General features: G+C 51.5%; 1 protein-coding gene across 1 annotated transcript in view; it reads right to left on the bottom strand.

Annotated features, from left to right (window-relative positions):
* Window positions 1–3,514: 3,514 nt before the first annotated feature.
* LOC144671273 (uncharacterized) overlaps window positions 3,515–16,021 on the bottom strand; it is a 30,863-nt gene continuing 18,356 nt past the window's right edge. The window contains exon 5 of the mRNA XM_078533083.1: window positions 3,515–3,726. Coding sequence (XP_078389209.1) covers window positions 3,515–3,726 — 212 coding nt within the window. The remainder of the gene's footprint in view (window positions 3,727–16,021) is intronic.

Below are 16,021 nucleotides of genomic sequence, written 5' to 3'. Positions count from 1 at the left end.
GAGGGGAGAGAGAGGTGATGAGGGGGAAAGAGAGAGAGGGAGTGAGGGGAGAGAGAGGTGGTGAGGGGGAGAGAGAGAGAGGGTGTGAGGGGGAAAGAGAGGTGATGAGGGGGAGAGAGAGAGGGTGTGAGGGGAGAGAGAGATGGTGAGGGGGAGAGAGAGAGGGAGTGAGGGGAGTGAGAGGTGGTGAAGGGGAGAGAGAGAGAGGGTGTGAGGGGGAAAGAGAGGTGATGAGGGGGAGAGAGAGAGGGTGTGAGGGGAGAGAGAGGTGGTGAGGGGGAGAGAGAGAAGGAGTGAGGGGAGTGAGAGGGTGAGAGGTGAGAAAGAAAGAGACGTAGGAAAATAGGAGTGGAAGTAGGCCATTCAGTCCCTCGAGCCTGCTCTGCTAGTCAGTTGGATCATGGCTGATCATCTATCTCAATGCCATTTTCCTGCATTATCTCCACATCTCATTAGTATCTAGAAACCTATCGATTTCTATCCTGAACAAGCTCAATGACGGAGCTTCCACAGCCTCTAGAGAGGGAATTCCAAACATTCCTCAGTCTGAAATAGACTACCCTTATTCTCAGAACCCTGGGTTATAGACAGCCCAGGCAGAGAGAGGGAGAGAGAGGGAGTGAGGGGGAGAGAGAGGGAGTGAGGGGGAGAGAGAGGGAGTGAGGGGAGAGAGAGGGAGTGAGGGGGGAGAGAGAGGGAGTGAGGGGAGAGAGAGGGAGTGAGGGAGTGAGGGGGAGAGAGAGACAGAGAGGGAGTGAGGGGAGAGAGAGATAGAGAGGGAGTGAGGGGGAGAGAAAGATAGAGAGGGAGTGAGGGGGAGAGAGAGATAGGGAGTGAGGGGGAGAGAGAGATAGAGAGGGAGTGAGGGGGAGAGAGAGATAGGGAGTGAGGGGGAGAGAGAGATATAGAGGGAGTGACGGGGAGAGAGAGATAGAGAGGGAGTGAGGGGGAGAGAGAGATAGGGAGTGAGGGGGAGAGAGAGATAGAGAGGGAGTGAGGGTGAGAGAGATAGTGAGGGTGAGAGAGAGATAGAGAGGGAGTGAGGGGGAGAGAGAGATAGGGAGGGAATGAGGGTGAGAGAGAGATAGAGAGGGAGTGAGGGGGAGAGAGAGATAGAGAGGGAGTGAGGGGGAGAGAGAGATAGAGAGGGAGTGAGGGGGAGAGAGAGATAGAGAGGGAGTGAGGGGGAGAGAGAGATAGAGAGGGAGTGAGGGGGAGAGAGAGATAGAGAGGGAGTGAGGGTGAGAGAGAGATAGAGAGGGAGTGAGGGGGAGAGAGAGATAGAGAGGGAGTGAGGGTGAGAGAGATAGAGAGGGAGTGAGGGGAGAGAGAGATAGAGAGGGAGTGAGGGTGAGAGAGAGATAGAGAGGGAGTGAGGGGGAGAGAGAGATAGAGAGGGAGTGAGGGGGAGAGAGATAGAGAGGGAGTGAGGGGGAGAGAGAGATAGAGAGGGAGTGAGGGGGAGAGAGAGATAGAGAGGGAGTGAGGGGGAGAGAGAGATAGAGAGGGAGTGAGGGGGAGAGAGAGATAGAGAGGGAGTGTGGGGGAGAGAGAGATAGAGAGGGAGTGAGGGGGAGAGAGAGATAGAGAGGGAGTGAGGGGGAGAGAGAGATAGAGAGGGAGTGTGGGGGAGAGAGAGATAGAGAGGGAGTGAGGGTGAGAGAGAGATAGAGAGGGAGTGAGGGGGAGAGAGAGAGACAGAGAGGGAGTGAGGGGAGAGAGAGAGACAGAGAGGGAGTGAGGGGAAGAGAGAGAGACAGAGAGGGAGTGAGGGGGAGAGAGAGATAGGGAGTGAGGGGGAGAGAGAGATAGAGAGGGAGTGAGGGGGAGAGAGAGATAGAGAGGGAGTGAGGGGGAGAGAGAGATAGAGAGGGAGTGAGGGGGAGAGAGAGATAGAGAGGGAGTGAGGGGGAGAGAGAGATAGAGAGGGAGTGAGGGGGAGAGAGAGAGATAGAGAGGGAGTGAGGGGGAGAGAGAGAGATAGAGAGGGAGTGAGGCTGAGAGAGATAGAGAAGGAGTGAGGGTGAGAGAGAGATAGAGAGGGAGTGAGGGGGAGAGAGAGATAGAGAGGGAGCGAGGGGGAGAGAGAGATAGAGAGGGAGTGAGGGGGAGAGAGAGATAGAAAGGGAGTGAGGGTGAGAGAGAGATAGTGAGGGGGGAGAGAGATAGAGAGGGAGTGAAGGGGGAGAGAGAGAGATAGAGAGGGAGTGAGGGTGAGAGAGATAGAGAGGGAGTGAGGGTGAGAGAGAGACAGAGAGGGAGTGAGGGTGAGAGAGATAGAGAAGGAGTGAGGGGGAGAGAGAGATAGAGAGGGAGTGAGGGTGAGAGAGATAGAGAGGGAGTGAGGGGGGAGAGAGATAGAGAGGGAGTGAGGGGGAAGATAAACAGAGGGGAGTGAGGGGGAGAGAGAGATAGAGAGGGAGTGAGGGTGAGAGAGATGGAGAAGGAGTGAGGGGGAGAGAGAGATAGAGAGGGAGTGAGGGTGAGAGAGATAGAGAGGGAGTGAGGGGGAGAGAGATAGAGAGGGAGTGAGGGTGAGAGAGAGACAGAGAGGGAGTGAGGGTGAGAGAGAGACAGAGAGGGAGTGAGGAGGAGAGAGAGTCAGAGAGGGAGTGAGGGGGAGAGAGAGACAGAGAGGGAGTGAGGAGGGAGAGAGACAGAGAGGGAGTGAGGAGGGAGAGAGAGATAGAGGGGGAGAGAGGGGGAAGATAAACAGAGGGGGAGTGAGGGGGAGAGTGTGGTGGGATAGTAGTGAGGGCAGAGAGAGGAGAATAAATGGAGAGAGAGAAAGAGAGGAGCGAGAGTGAAGCGATAGAGAGAGAGGGAGGGGGTGAAGGGGGAGAGAGGGGTAAAAGGCGAGTGTGGGGTAAAGAGAGAGAGAGACCAGATTCAGGAGACATGCCCGCTGTCGCAGTATGAAAATCGAGACAGATTAGGCCCCCTGCCTGGCTCATTGTGCCCCTGCAGCAACATGTGGTACCGAGCCGTAAAGACAGGGAGACCCCAGCCTTGATGCCCAGTCTGTGCTGCCTTTGCCGTTCCTGGCTGTGCTGGCCTCCAGAGTCAAACAGCCAGCAGACACCATGCCCGCGCGTAGAGGACAGCCTTTCAAGCAAGGGACTGGAGGGTCCCAGTGTGACCGGAGCCCTGAAAGGAGCCAAACTCTCAGGGCCGCGGGTGGAGGGGGGGGCGGGGGGTGGGGAGGAGTAAGGGGGCAAAAAAATGCTCCTACTCCAGGGAGACCACAGCCTCTCAGACTGAGATTTGATCATTCAACACGAACACTTTATAAAATAACCTGAACGCATATTAAAACCCGAACGGTAAATTTAGCAGCTTAAGGAACCTGGCACAAAGTAAATGCCAGAATGATACGAGGATTAAATTATGGGGAACGGTTGTGGAGACTCGGTTTGCACTCCCTCGAGTAGAGAAGTGTAAGGGGGCGATCCATCAGGCTCAAGGGGCTGAATGGCCTCCTCCGGCTTCCTGTGTGTGGGTGCGATTTGGTTACTCACTGGAACGGGTGGACCTCCTGTGTTTTGTAGATCAGATGCAGGGCCGACGTGTAAAGCCGGAGGCTGATGGTGACCGAGAGGATGGACAGTGTCAGGTATGCCAGCACACTGATACCACTGAACTGGGTGAGGGAGAACAAGATGAGGATGATGGCACCAAACAAGGTGCCCGTCTTCTTCACATCTTCCCAGTACAGAAGGTCAGTCGCTGCGGAGAACACAAAAGAGAGAGAGAGAGAGACGGTATGAGGGAAGGAAGAAATGGTGTTAAAGTCAGCACAATCCACCAGAAATAGGCCTCCAACTGTGGCAGAAGTACCTGGAAAAACTCAGCAGGTCTGGCAGCATCGGCGGAGAGGAGCACAGTTAATGTTTCAACGTCAACTGTGCTCCTCTCCGCCGATGCTGCCAGACCTGCTGAGTTTTTCCAGGTATTTCTGTTTTGGATTTCCAGCATCCGCAGTTCTTTGCTTTTACCTCCAGCTGGGGGTCCCTTTTTCTAACTGTTCCCAGGTTAACGTCCAAATCAAAAAAAACAGCAGGTTTTTAAAAAATATAACTCATGGGTGTCGCTGGCAAGGCTGAGAGTTTCTGCTTCCGCTGTAGTTGTGTCAGTGTCACAGGCTGATATCCATATTCCACCGATGCTGCTAAGGGATAGCGCTAGGTAAACCAGGCCTGACCCACTGAGATGGTAGTCCTGGTCATGAAAAAAACGTGTAAATGGGAATAATCGCCAGTGATGGGGCTGGGACTATTTCCCTCGGCAGCCTGTTCTGGGGGAAGAAAGATTGTTGATGCCCTGCCTTGGAAACAAATGGTTTTTGTAGTCTGTGTGGATGTCCACCTCGTGTTTTGTCATTGCCGGAGGGCGCTAGGTGCTTGTTTCTGTCACTCCCCACCCGCCCGTTCCACATTTTACAGAACGCGGTCAGTTTATCTTTCTCTCTCCGTCGCTGGAGCGATTCCCATTCCGAATCTTCGATCGTGATTGATTGTCCCCGAGGTGGCTGCAGTGAGCCACCTCCTTGAACAGCTGTGTGGGGGTTTTTTAAAAAAATTATTCATTCACGCGGTGGTCATGACAGCAGATCTCCTTCCCTAAAGGGCATTTCGTGAACCAGATGTTTTACAACCATCGGCAATGGCCGCCATTCGGCTTTTAGTTCCAGATGTTGGGATTCGAACCCAGGTCCCCAGAACATTAACGAAAATACCTGGAAAAGCTCAGCAGGTCTGACAGCATCTGCGGAGAGGAACACAGTTAACGTTTCGAGTCCGTATGTCCCCAGAACATTACCCTGGGTCTCTGGAACACTAGCGACAATACCACTATGCCACTACACCCCTGTGGTGATAAAGGGACAGTGATGTATGTCCCATGCTAAGAGGGAGATGGTGGTATAGTGCTATTGCCACTGGACTAGTAATTCAGAGACTACGGGGTCTGGGGACCTGGGTTGGAATTTCTCCATCTGAAATTAAAAGTCTAATGATGACCATGCAACCATTGCCATAAAAACCTATTCGATTCACTAACATCCTTTCGAGAAGGAAATCTACTGTCCTTACCTGGTCTGGCCTACATGTGACTCCTAAGCGCCCTCTGAAATGGCCTGGCAAGACACTCGGTTGTACGCCTCAGAGGAATGAAACTGGACATTGACCGAGGCACTGGACAGCTCTGCGGGCGTACCCGCACCCCTAGGGAAGGCAGCTCACCTCCACCTTCTCAAGGGTAACTTAGGGAGGGGCAATAAATGCTGGCCCAGCCAGCGACGCCCACATCCCGTGAATGAATTAAAAATGTTTTAAACACTAAAACTATTACGAAAGGCACAAGCGGACTCACAGTCACACACCCGGCACCAACAGAGAATAGCACTTCAAGCCCCTGAAATCCTACGTGTGCCTCTCCCAGGAGATGGTGTGTAGGAGTCCGAGCATTCTCCAGTGCTATGATTAGCCTGGTCATGGTGGTGGGGGGGCGGTGGGGGTGGTGGTGTGGAGGGGGGACAGGACAGAGCAGCTGGAGGGATCCATTGCTCCTGCGACAGCTGATCAGATCGAATTGCAGAGGGAGGGAGGGAAAGAAATTTTTCACGAGGCCCTCGGGAGCGGAGAGAGAGAGAGAGAGAGAGAGAGAGAGAACGGCGAGAACAAGTCCAACAGAAATGAGCAAATAGTTTTGAACCCGTCAACGCTGGGAAAGCAAAATAAACACAAGCCGCCCTTCACCCCAGGTCGGGGTTGAACTAACTCCGGCCGGGAGCTGCCGCTGCCCCTGCGGAGAGGCTTCTGTGCAAACTTGGGGCCACCCGCGGGGGGTTCCCTGTCCCCAACCCACAAACCTCCCTAACACAGCAACACATCGCGCTGCCGTCCGTAGCTCTGTCCAGAGGAAGAAACAGGTCTTAACCTTTCCATCCCATTCTCCGCTCCTCTCTCTTCTTTTCTTCCCTCCCCCCCAACCACCTAAGTCGTCGGGAGAAACTTCCGGAGGCGACGCGTACAGCACCTGCTGCTGGGTCCGGCTGACAGTGCTCTGGTGCTGGGGACTGCCCGCCGTCCCCCACCCCCCCGTCACACCACGGCGCGGGTTAACCGTTGATGGTCTGAGCCACGTCCCAGTGCTTCAGCTGCCTGCCTAGTCGAACAACAACAACAACTTACATTTATGTAGCGCCCCCCCCCACTAACATCGTAAAACGCCCCAAAAATGCTTCGGGGGAGGGGTGGGGTGGGGGGGTGGGTGCGTTATGTAATGAAGTACAGCCCTGAGCCACCCAAGGTGATGTTAGGTCAGTTGGCCAAAAGCTTGGCCAAGCCGGGAGGTTTCAAGGAGCTTCTTGAAGGAGGAGGGAGAGGTGGCCAGATTTAGCAGGGGAAGGGGGTGAGTTCCAGAGCTCGGGGCCCAGGCAGCCGAAGGCACGGCCGCCAACGGTGGAGCGATCCGAATCGGGAATGTTCGAGAGGCCGGAATTAGAGGAGGGCAGAGATCTCGGAGGCACTGTGGGGCTGGAAGAGATTACAGGGATAGGGGGAGGGGTGAGGCCGTGGGGGGGGATTTGAAAACCAGGATGAGAATTTTAAAATCAAGACATTGTTTGACCAGGACCCAGCACCTCAAGAACGACTCGCCCCGTCTATTAAAGGAAGAACTGGCGTTTATATCCCACCTTTCATTACCTTGGGATGTCTCAAAGTGCTTTGTAAACGATTAAGTGCTTTTTGAAGAGTTATTGTAATGTAGGACACGCAGCATCTAATTTGCACACAGCAAGATCCCACAAACAACACTGTGAAAACAGTCAAATCGTCTGTCTTTAGTGATGTTGGTCGGGGGAATAAATATTGACCAGGGCACTGGGGAGAACTTCCCAGCTCTTCCTCAAATAGTGGACATGCGATCTTTTACATCTATCTGAGACGACAGCTTAACACCTCATTCAGAAGCCAGCACCCCTGACAGCACAGCGCTGGAATGTCAGTCAAAGGTTATTAGCTTAAATCTCTGGTGTGGGGCTTAAACCCACAATCTTCTGAAGTAGTAGATGCGAGCGCTACTCACTGAGTCATAGGTGACACTTGCTCTCCTCTCCTGAAGGCGCTGTCTCATCCTAAGCCTGTTATTTATTCTTTCATGGGATGTGGGCGTCGCTGGCAAGGCCAGCATTTGTTGCCCATCCCTAATTGCCCTTGAGCTGGGTGTCTTGCTCAGCCATTTCAGAGGGGCAGTTAAGAGTCAACCACATTGCTGTGGGTCTGGAGTCACATGTAGGCCAGACCGGGTAAGGACAGCAGATTTCCCTCCCTAAAGGACATTAGTGAACCAGGTGGGTTTTTACAACAATCAATGATAGTTTCATGATCACCATTACTAGCTATTTAATTCCAGATTTAATGAATTGAATTTAAATTCCACCAGCTTTTGTGGGATTTTTAATTCACTTTTGGTATCGAGGTTTTGGCCATCAGGTGAACACAGAGAAACACCAAAATGGATAGGGAGAACATGAGGAGCTTTTCGACAACACACACTCTCTCACACACTCACTCACACTCACACACACTCACACACACTCACTCTCACTCACTCACTCACTCTCACTCTCTCACACACTCACACTCACTCACACACACTCACTCACACTCACTCTCACTCACTCACTCACTCTCACCCACTCTCTCACACACTCACACTCACTCACACACACTCACACACACTCACTCACACACACTCACACTCTCACTCACTCTCACTCACTCACTCACTCTCTCTCACACTTACACTCACTCACACTCACTCACACTCACTCTCACACTCACACACACTCACTCACTCACACACACTCTCTCACACTCACTCTCACTCTCTCACACACTCACTCACTCTCACTCACACTCACTCTCACTCACTCACTCTCATTCACTCTCACACTCACACACACTCACACTCACTCACGCTCACTCACTCACTCACTCACTCTCATTCACTCTCTCACACACTCACACACACTCACTCACTCACACACACACTCACACACACTCACACACACTCTCTCACACTCACTCTCTCACACTCACTCTCTCACACTCACTCTCACGCACTCACACTCACTCTCACACACTCACTCTCTCACACACTCACTCACACACACACACACACACACTCACTCTCACACACACTCACTCACACTCACTCACACTCACACACACTCACACACACTCACTCAAACACACACACACACTCACTCACACACACACACACTCACTCACACACACACTCACTCTCACACACACACACTCACTCACACACACACGCACACTCACTCTCACACACACACTCACTCACACACACACTCACTCTCACATACACACACTCACTCACACACACTCACTCACACACACATACACACACACACTCTCACTCACACACATACTCACATACACACACACTCACATACACACTCACATACACACACACTCACACACACACACTCATACACACGCTCACACACACACGCTCACACATGCACTAATTCTCATATACATACACAAGTTCACACACACACTCACATACTGACTCTCACATACTTGCACACACACTCACTCTCATGCATTCACAATTCTATTGCCTTAAAGGTACTGAGTGAACCTTAACGGGCCCTGTGAGTATTAAAGCAACAGAGTGCACCCTTAAAGAGACAGGCCAAATGTTACTGAAGAATGGGAGAGGAGGGGGAGAAAGTCACCCACACTTTCTATTGTCTTAAAGGGAATGAAATGATAAAAGGGAATTAAACTGTTACCTGAAAAGGAAGAATGTGCAGAGTTACGGGGAGAGGGTGGAGGAGAATGGCGGTAGGGTGAATTGCTCATTCGGAGAGCCAGTGCAGACACGATGGGCCAAATGGCCTCCTTCTGCACTGTAACAATCCTGTGATACCTCACCCTTAAAGGTGTAACTGAAGCAGCAATTATCCAGGAGAAAGTTTCCCTGCGTGCTGAGGTCTTATAACAGTCAGCGACACTAGCTGCACAGTATCTGTGTCCTGATGTTCATTTTTACTTGGTTTCTACTCAGAGAAATCGAACAAAGCCACAGTCGAGGAGCTGGATTCGAACGATTTCCCAGGCAGCAACTGCTGGGCCTACTTCACATGCTCTGTAAAAACTTTGTATTTTAATTCCCCAACACATCCTCCGTGTGAAATGTTCGCGCAACTCGATCCAACTGTACGAATCTGTGGAAAGACTTCCCTTGAAAAGAGTAAATACATTTAACGACATATCCCTCTATCAGGCCACAATTATAACTGCTCAGTCACTGCCAAGCTCCTGTTACCATGGCTACAGGGACTCCTCTGTTCATTGTTGGTCTTATCGCAGGTTTGTGTTGGTGTAGAATTGTTGCAGCAACATTAACCAGGAGCCCACAATAAAATACATATTAATCATTGTGATTCACTCCTGCTCTCCTGGAGGCTGAGAGACAGAGCGAGGCTGACAGTGCGCCACATTCTGACCCTGGGCTTTAATGCACTCCTTGCCAGTTAACTACTAACATGTCGCCTCCATGCCTCCTTAGTTTATTCACTCTCTCCCGCCTCCCTCTCCCCCTCCTGATCTCCCTCTTTTGAATTATTTCTGTTCCTCTCTCTCGCCTGCTTTCCCTTCTTTTCTTTCTCCTCCCACCTCCTTTGTCCGCTCACAGTTTTTCCCTCTCCACCCTCATTCTCCTGCTTGCGATCTCCTCCCGGTCTCTCTATCCATTTCTTTTATTCCTCTTACACCCCACTTCTCTATTTACCATTTCCCTGTCTTTTACCCCTTCTCTCTCTTTCTGATGTCTCTCTCCCCTTCTTTTAATTTCTCTCTATTCATCTTTCACACTCCCCCCAGTCCCCCACCCATTTTCTCTCCCTCCCACACTGGTTCTGTCCTTCTCCCTCTCTCTCTCTCTCTCTCTACTTCCCATTCTTGCTCTCCTTTTCCCCCACACCTTTATTTTCACCCTCTTTCTTACCCACCTTTCATTTTCTGTCCTTTCTCGAGCTATCTCTCTCTCCGTGCCAGTCACGGTTCGTCTCACCTCTGACTCACAAGGTTGTGGGTTCGAATCCTACACCAGAGGCTTGCACACACAAATATAGGCTGGCGGGGCCCTGTCCCAGTGCTCAGGTAAGGAGGGCAGATTTCCATCCTTAAAGGGCATGAGTGAACCAGATGGGTTTTTAACAACAACAAAAAAAATTAGATTTATGGTCACCGTCACTGAGACTAGCTTTATTTATTAATTGAATTTAAATTCCACTAGGTGGGATTTGAACCCACGCTCCCAGAGCATAAGCCTGCATCCTCTGATTACTAGGCCAGCGACATTACCACTACGCCACAGTCTCCCCTCGTGGGAGCTTGCTGTGCACAAATTGGTTACCGCATTTCCTACCTTTACAACAGGTGACTACACTTCAAAAAAAAAGTCCTTCATTGGCTGGAAAGCATTTTTGGGACTTCCTGGGTGCTATAGAAATGCAAGTCTTTCTTTTTTTTCTCCCTCATTTTCTCTTTCTCTCTTGCACTCTTTCACTATCTCTCATTTTCTCCCTCTCTTTCTCTCTCCCCCCATCCCCATTTCCTCTCTTCCTCCCTCCATTTCCGTCAGAATTTTATTCTTTCTTCCCCCTCTCTCTCTCTATCTGGCACATTCTCCTTTTCAATATCCCTGTCGTCTCTCCTCCTCCTCCGTCTGACCGTTTCTCCCTCTCCCCTTCTCTTTCTTTCTCTGCGCTCACCGTTTCTCAAATTCCTTCCCTTTCTCCTTTTACCTTTCCCTTCTCATTCACTCCAACTCTCCGTCTGTCTTTTTCTCTCTATCTTTATTTCTTCCCTCTCCTATTGTTGCTCTCTTCCTGACACTCTCCCCATCTCCCTTGCTCTCTTCGCCCTTCCTCTTTCCTTTATCGGTATTTTCACAGCCTGTCGGGGCTTTAGATCAGAGGCTGACACACACAGCAGCAGCAGCAGGTTTTGGAGCGTTTTTTTTTAACGTGATGCCCTGAGACTGTGTATTTTCGGCAGACATTGACTATCATTGGCACATGAGGTCAGTGTCCAGTTCAGGGAGTGAGGCAGGAACCTGTCACTAAACCCGGCTTAACTATAAACCTGGAAGTAAAAGGTAATGAAGCAGATGGCAATGGATTGAAAGAATTAATCTCGGGAGACATTCGTTGCCCAATTCTTCTCGTTCTGTAACTCTGTCCCAATCTCTGTTGTTTGCTTTAACTAACCTCATCCTGTCCATGTGTTTCACTGTCTCCATCTCTGTCTGCCTCGGTTTCACAAACATCCTGTTGCTGCCTCATCTCTGTTGCAATTTTTCTTTTCCCTTCCTTCATCCTGGTTATTTACATTGCTGCTTTACTGATGCTCTCTCTCTTTATCCCCCACCCCGTCTCTCTGTCTCTCTCTTTATCCCCCACCCCGTCTCGCTGTCTCTCTCTTTATCCCCCACTCTGTCTCTCTGTCTCTCTCTTTATCCCCCACCCCGTCTCTCTGTCTCTCTCTTTATCCCCCACCCCGTCTCTCTGTCTCTCTCTTTATCCCCCACCCCGTCTCTCTGTCTCTCTCTTTATCCCCCACCCTGTCTCTCTGTCTCTCTCTTTATCCCCCACCCTGTCTCTCTGTCTCTCTCTTTGTCCTTCTATTTACCCCCCACCACCTGTCTCTCTCTCTCTTCATCCCCACCCTGTCTCTCTATTTCTCTCTCTCTTTGCCCCTCTCTTTGTCCCCCACCTTGTCTCTCTGTCTCTCTCTTTGACCCCACCCTGTCTCTCTGTCTCTCTCTTTGTCCCTCTACTTATCCCCCACCACCTCTCTCTCTCTCTCTTTATCCCCACCCTGTCTATTTCTCTCTCTCTTTGTCCCTCTATTTATCTCCCACCCCGTCTTTCTGTTTCCCTCTTTGTCCCTCTATTTATCCCCCACCCTGTCTCTCTGTCTCTCTCCCTTTGTCCCTCTCTCTTTATTCCCTACCTGTCTCTCCCTCTCTCCCTTTGTCTTTCCCTTCTGTTCTTTTGGCTTAAATATCTCTCTTCTATAGTCTCTCTCTCTTTATCTCTCCCTCCCTCCCTTTATTTCTCCTTTGTGTGTCTCTCTCTCTCTCTTTGCCTTTCTCTCTGTCTCACTCTTTGTCTTCTCTTTCTCCTTATCTCACTCTTCACCTTCATGGCTTTGTCTCTGTCTGCCTCTCCCTCTGTTTCTCCCTTTGTCTGTCTCTCTCTCTCTCCCCATCCCCACAATCTGCTGGCAACATTGAGTGAGTTACTTGACGCAACATGAACCAAACACTGCTCACTATACCCTTTTCTTTAGAGAGGACAGAGTTCCACACGCTCTCCATCCCTGGACATTCGGATCTGACCTCCATCTCGAGGCTTGGAGCTGAAGTCTTGGTCTCCTGTTTGGCGCAGCTGTTGAGGAAGATCCCTCCTGATGCTCGGACAGAGGCGGGCCAGCCGGCTTTGTAAATGCTGCAGTATCCTCCACAGCCAATCAGATCCCAGACAGAGTGTTGCCCGGCAACACCCTTCTTCTCGCAGTGTAACTCTTTGAGTGCCGAAACCCTTACTTACTGATAGAGTCGTAGGGTCGTACAGTGCAGGAGACCATTCAGCCCGTCTTGCCTATGCAGGCCCTGGGGTCAAACTATCCAATTTATCCAATTGCCCTACTCATTCCCCATAGCTTTGTAAATGTTTTCCCCGTCAAATATTTAACTGGGTTTTCTTTTGAACGTTGCAACTGAATCTTCTGCATCCTCTCAGACAAAACATCCCAACTTGCTGCCTGGAAAAATGCTTCCTCATATTGTCTCTAACTAATTCGCCAATCACCTTAAACCTTTGCTTTCTGGTTACTGGGCAAACCGTTTCTCCTTATTTAATCTGTCAAGTCCTTTGTAGTTTTGAACACCTCTATCAGATCTCCTCTTAACCTTCTCTGCTCTGAGGAGAACAGTCCCGGCTTCTCCGGTCTCTCCACGTTAACCGAAGGCCCTCGTCTCTGCTATAGTTCTAGTAAAGTCTCCTCTGCAAGGCCTTGACATCCTTCCTAAAGTGCGGTTCCCAGAACTGAGCTTCAGCTGCTGGTTAACCGGTGTTTTATAAAGGTTTAGTTTAACTCCTTTGCCTTTATACTCCATGGGTGGAATTTTCCATTTTGGAGACTAAGTGCGGTGCTAGGCGGCGTTGTAGGAACTAGCGCCCGATCTCACGCTCGGAAGCTCATTAATTATGCATCGGCGAGTACCCCTCCAAATCACAAGGGGGACACACACACACTGGTTCGTCTGCCCTGTCATTACCTAATGGGGTCGACGATCTGGGCGCCGTATTTAAACGCCCTGCCAATGCATACATTCCCTCCCTCCAGTCCAACTGTCCGCAGGAAACTTCACCGGGCTGCTCCCAGGTTCAGCAATGGCTTCCTTTAGGCCCCTCATCCATGCAGTCTGCCAGCACTGGGATGCCCTCCACCCGAGGGATGTTTCCAAGAGGCCCACCAGCCTCACCCCGCCGGTCAGGGAGGTGGTTGCAAGAGAGGCCAGCTCATCGCGCACCTGCCCGAGAAACTCCATCCAGTGCAGTAAGAGAATGAATGATCTCATCTGCTCTGCCAGGGTAAGTCAACCTTCAGCTCACTTCAATCTTACATTCTCATAATGGCATCATGCACTCAAAGGGTTACACTGCTCAGGGATCTCACACAATACTAATGGGGGAGACATCAGCACTGATTGTCTCACGGACACTTTAACATCACCAGAATCTCATCTGCCATGCTGCACAAACTCTTCCTCAGCCCTTACCGGGGAGGGCTCAGCACACACAGTGGGCATGAATGCTTCCCAACCTCTCTTCCATCTCTTCTCCCTACACTCCATTCCATTTGTCTTCATCCAGGCCAAGCTTGCACACAGCAAGAGGGAGAGATCCCAGACCGCAGGAGGGACACCCAGGAGCTCTCCAGATTCGAGGAGGATGCTGCCAAGTAGGCAGGAGAGGACAGAGCTCGCTCCTGTGGGGAAGGGGAGATCGGCATTCCCCAGCAAGCCAGTGTGGATGTGGCCTCCATGAGTTGATCACATCTTGACATTAACAGTGAGTGTCTTGCAATGTTGTATTCATCCTGTTCATGAACTAAACCTATCTTCTCTCTCTCACAGGCAGCGGCAGGTGCAGACAGATCAGCACGGGCAACATAAGCCCCACAACCTAGGCCACCACAGAGGAGGGCGATGAGGATCCATTTGAAAACACCCCATCACTGCGTTCACCTGCACCCTTCACCAGTGCGGGGACGCACACCCCGGTGGACCGCGGTTCTAGATTAGGCTTGGGGTCACTTTCTGGGGAACACCTCACCGGTCGGAGGCCGGGACAGCCCAGGTCTCCGGCACTCGGAGGGTTGCTGGAGATCAGGTGCCCAGTGAGTCTGAGTCAGATGATGAGCCTCTGGAAAGGGTCATCTCCAACCTGCTGGGGATGCAATGACAGGTGGCGGAACATCAGGTAGAGTTGCAAGAGGTGGTCAACAGGCTAAAGTCACAGGCGGAGGAGTCTGTCTGCATTCTGTCTGATGGCATGGCTCCGACAAGCGAGCACCTCGAGGGCTCCATGGGAAGGGTGGTGGCCACCTTAGAGACTTTAGTCCAACAGATCCTGCCAGATTTGCGCTTGGACCCGCACTCCATCGCTATAGGCACTGGCGGGATCCATCAGTGCATCGGACAGAAGGGGGACAGGGCACCATGATCTCCTTCCAGGGGCCCCTTCTCCTCAGGGAGTGAGACAGGGGCCCTCGGACACTCATAGGGAGGAGGACCAGCAGCTGGAGACCCTGGGGCCATCCATCCAGGTGACTCTGAGAGTGTCCGGCCGATCCCCAATCCCCTCTGGCTGTCACCCCATCACCTCCAGCTGTACAGGCCGAGGAGGGTCCACCTGCCCCACAGCATGACACCCGAAGCAGGCTGGGACCCTCCAGAGGACGCCCGCCAAAGTTATCAAAGAATACAGGGCGTAGTAGTCAGCAGGCTGCCTCCAGCTCTGCTGCAGATGTTGGTGATGTACCTGGACATCATGGTAAAAGGTTAGAAAAATTAAGAAGCTTTGACATCACTTCTGGGTCATGGGTGGTCAATCACTGTAGGTATCAGCACCTTTGTAAATACGTTTGCTGTTCATGAGAATGGTCTCGTCATTTTGAAAGCATCCTGTACATGCATCTACATGCCCTCTTACTGCGAGGGTGAGCCATGCTCCCACTCAGTGATCGCTTCCTTTTGGGAGCCTGGCAGTCATGTGATGTGTAGCTGAGCAATGATGATTGTTACTCCGTACTGCAGGAGGATGTGTCAAAATCTTTACTGAAAGTGTTTGCAAAATGCGATAGCTCCTTACAAGACAACATGGTGTTAGGTGGGCTCAATAGCCTTGGAGGGTTAGCTGTATTTGTTTCTGGAAATGAGGAGGCTGTCTTCATTGGTGGTGCCAAAGCACAAGAGCTGCAGCCACGAGGGTCTCTCCAACCATGTGCGCATCTCAGTTCCCGCTAAAAGTTTCTCATTAAGGCGGCAACGATTGCATCAAGTCCTTTCGCGCAGTGTTTACGCTGTTGTGCTGACTCACGGTTCCCAGAGCGCACGGATACAGGGATCGCCGCTGACCTCCCCAAAGATTGGTGCCTGGTGAATCATGAGGGTTGAAGATGCAAGTCCGAATGCTGACCTTGCTCTCGATGTGACTGGTTGGAAAGGCCTTTCGGTGCACTGGCATGGCGCTAAGGTACAGAAGGAATGTGGCTGTGTTGTGCTGCCTGTGCCTTCCTCCTCCTGGAATCTTGTGGCTATCAGTGTGGCATGGGCACATCTTCCACACTGAGCTTCTTCGAGGGCATCCTCATCTGGAAGCTGACCCTCATCTCCCTCTTCAGTT

Source organism: Cetorhinus maximus, chromosome 32 (assembly GCF_964194155.1).
Source record: "Cetorhinus maximus chromosome 32, sCetMax3.hap1.1, whole genome shotgun sequence".
Lineage (NCBI taxonomy): Eukaryota > Metazoa > Chordata > Chondrichthyes > Lamniformes > Cetorhinidae > Cetorhinus > Cetorhinus maximus.
This window is presented reverse-complemented; position numbering and strand designations above follow the sequence as displayed.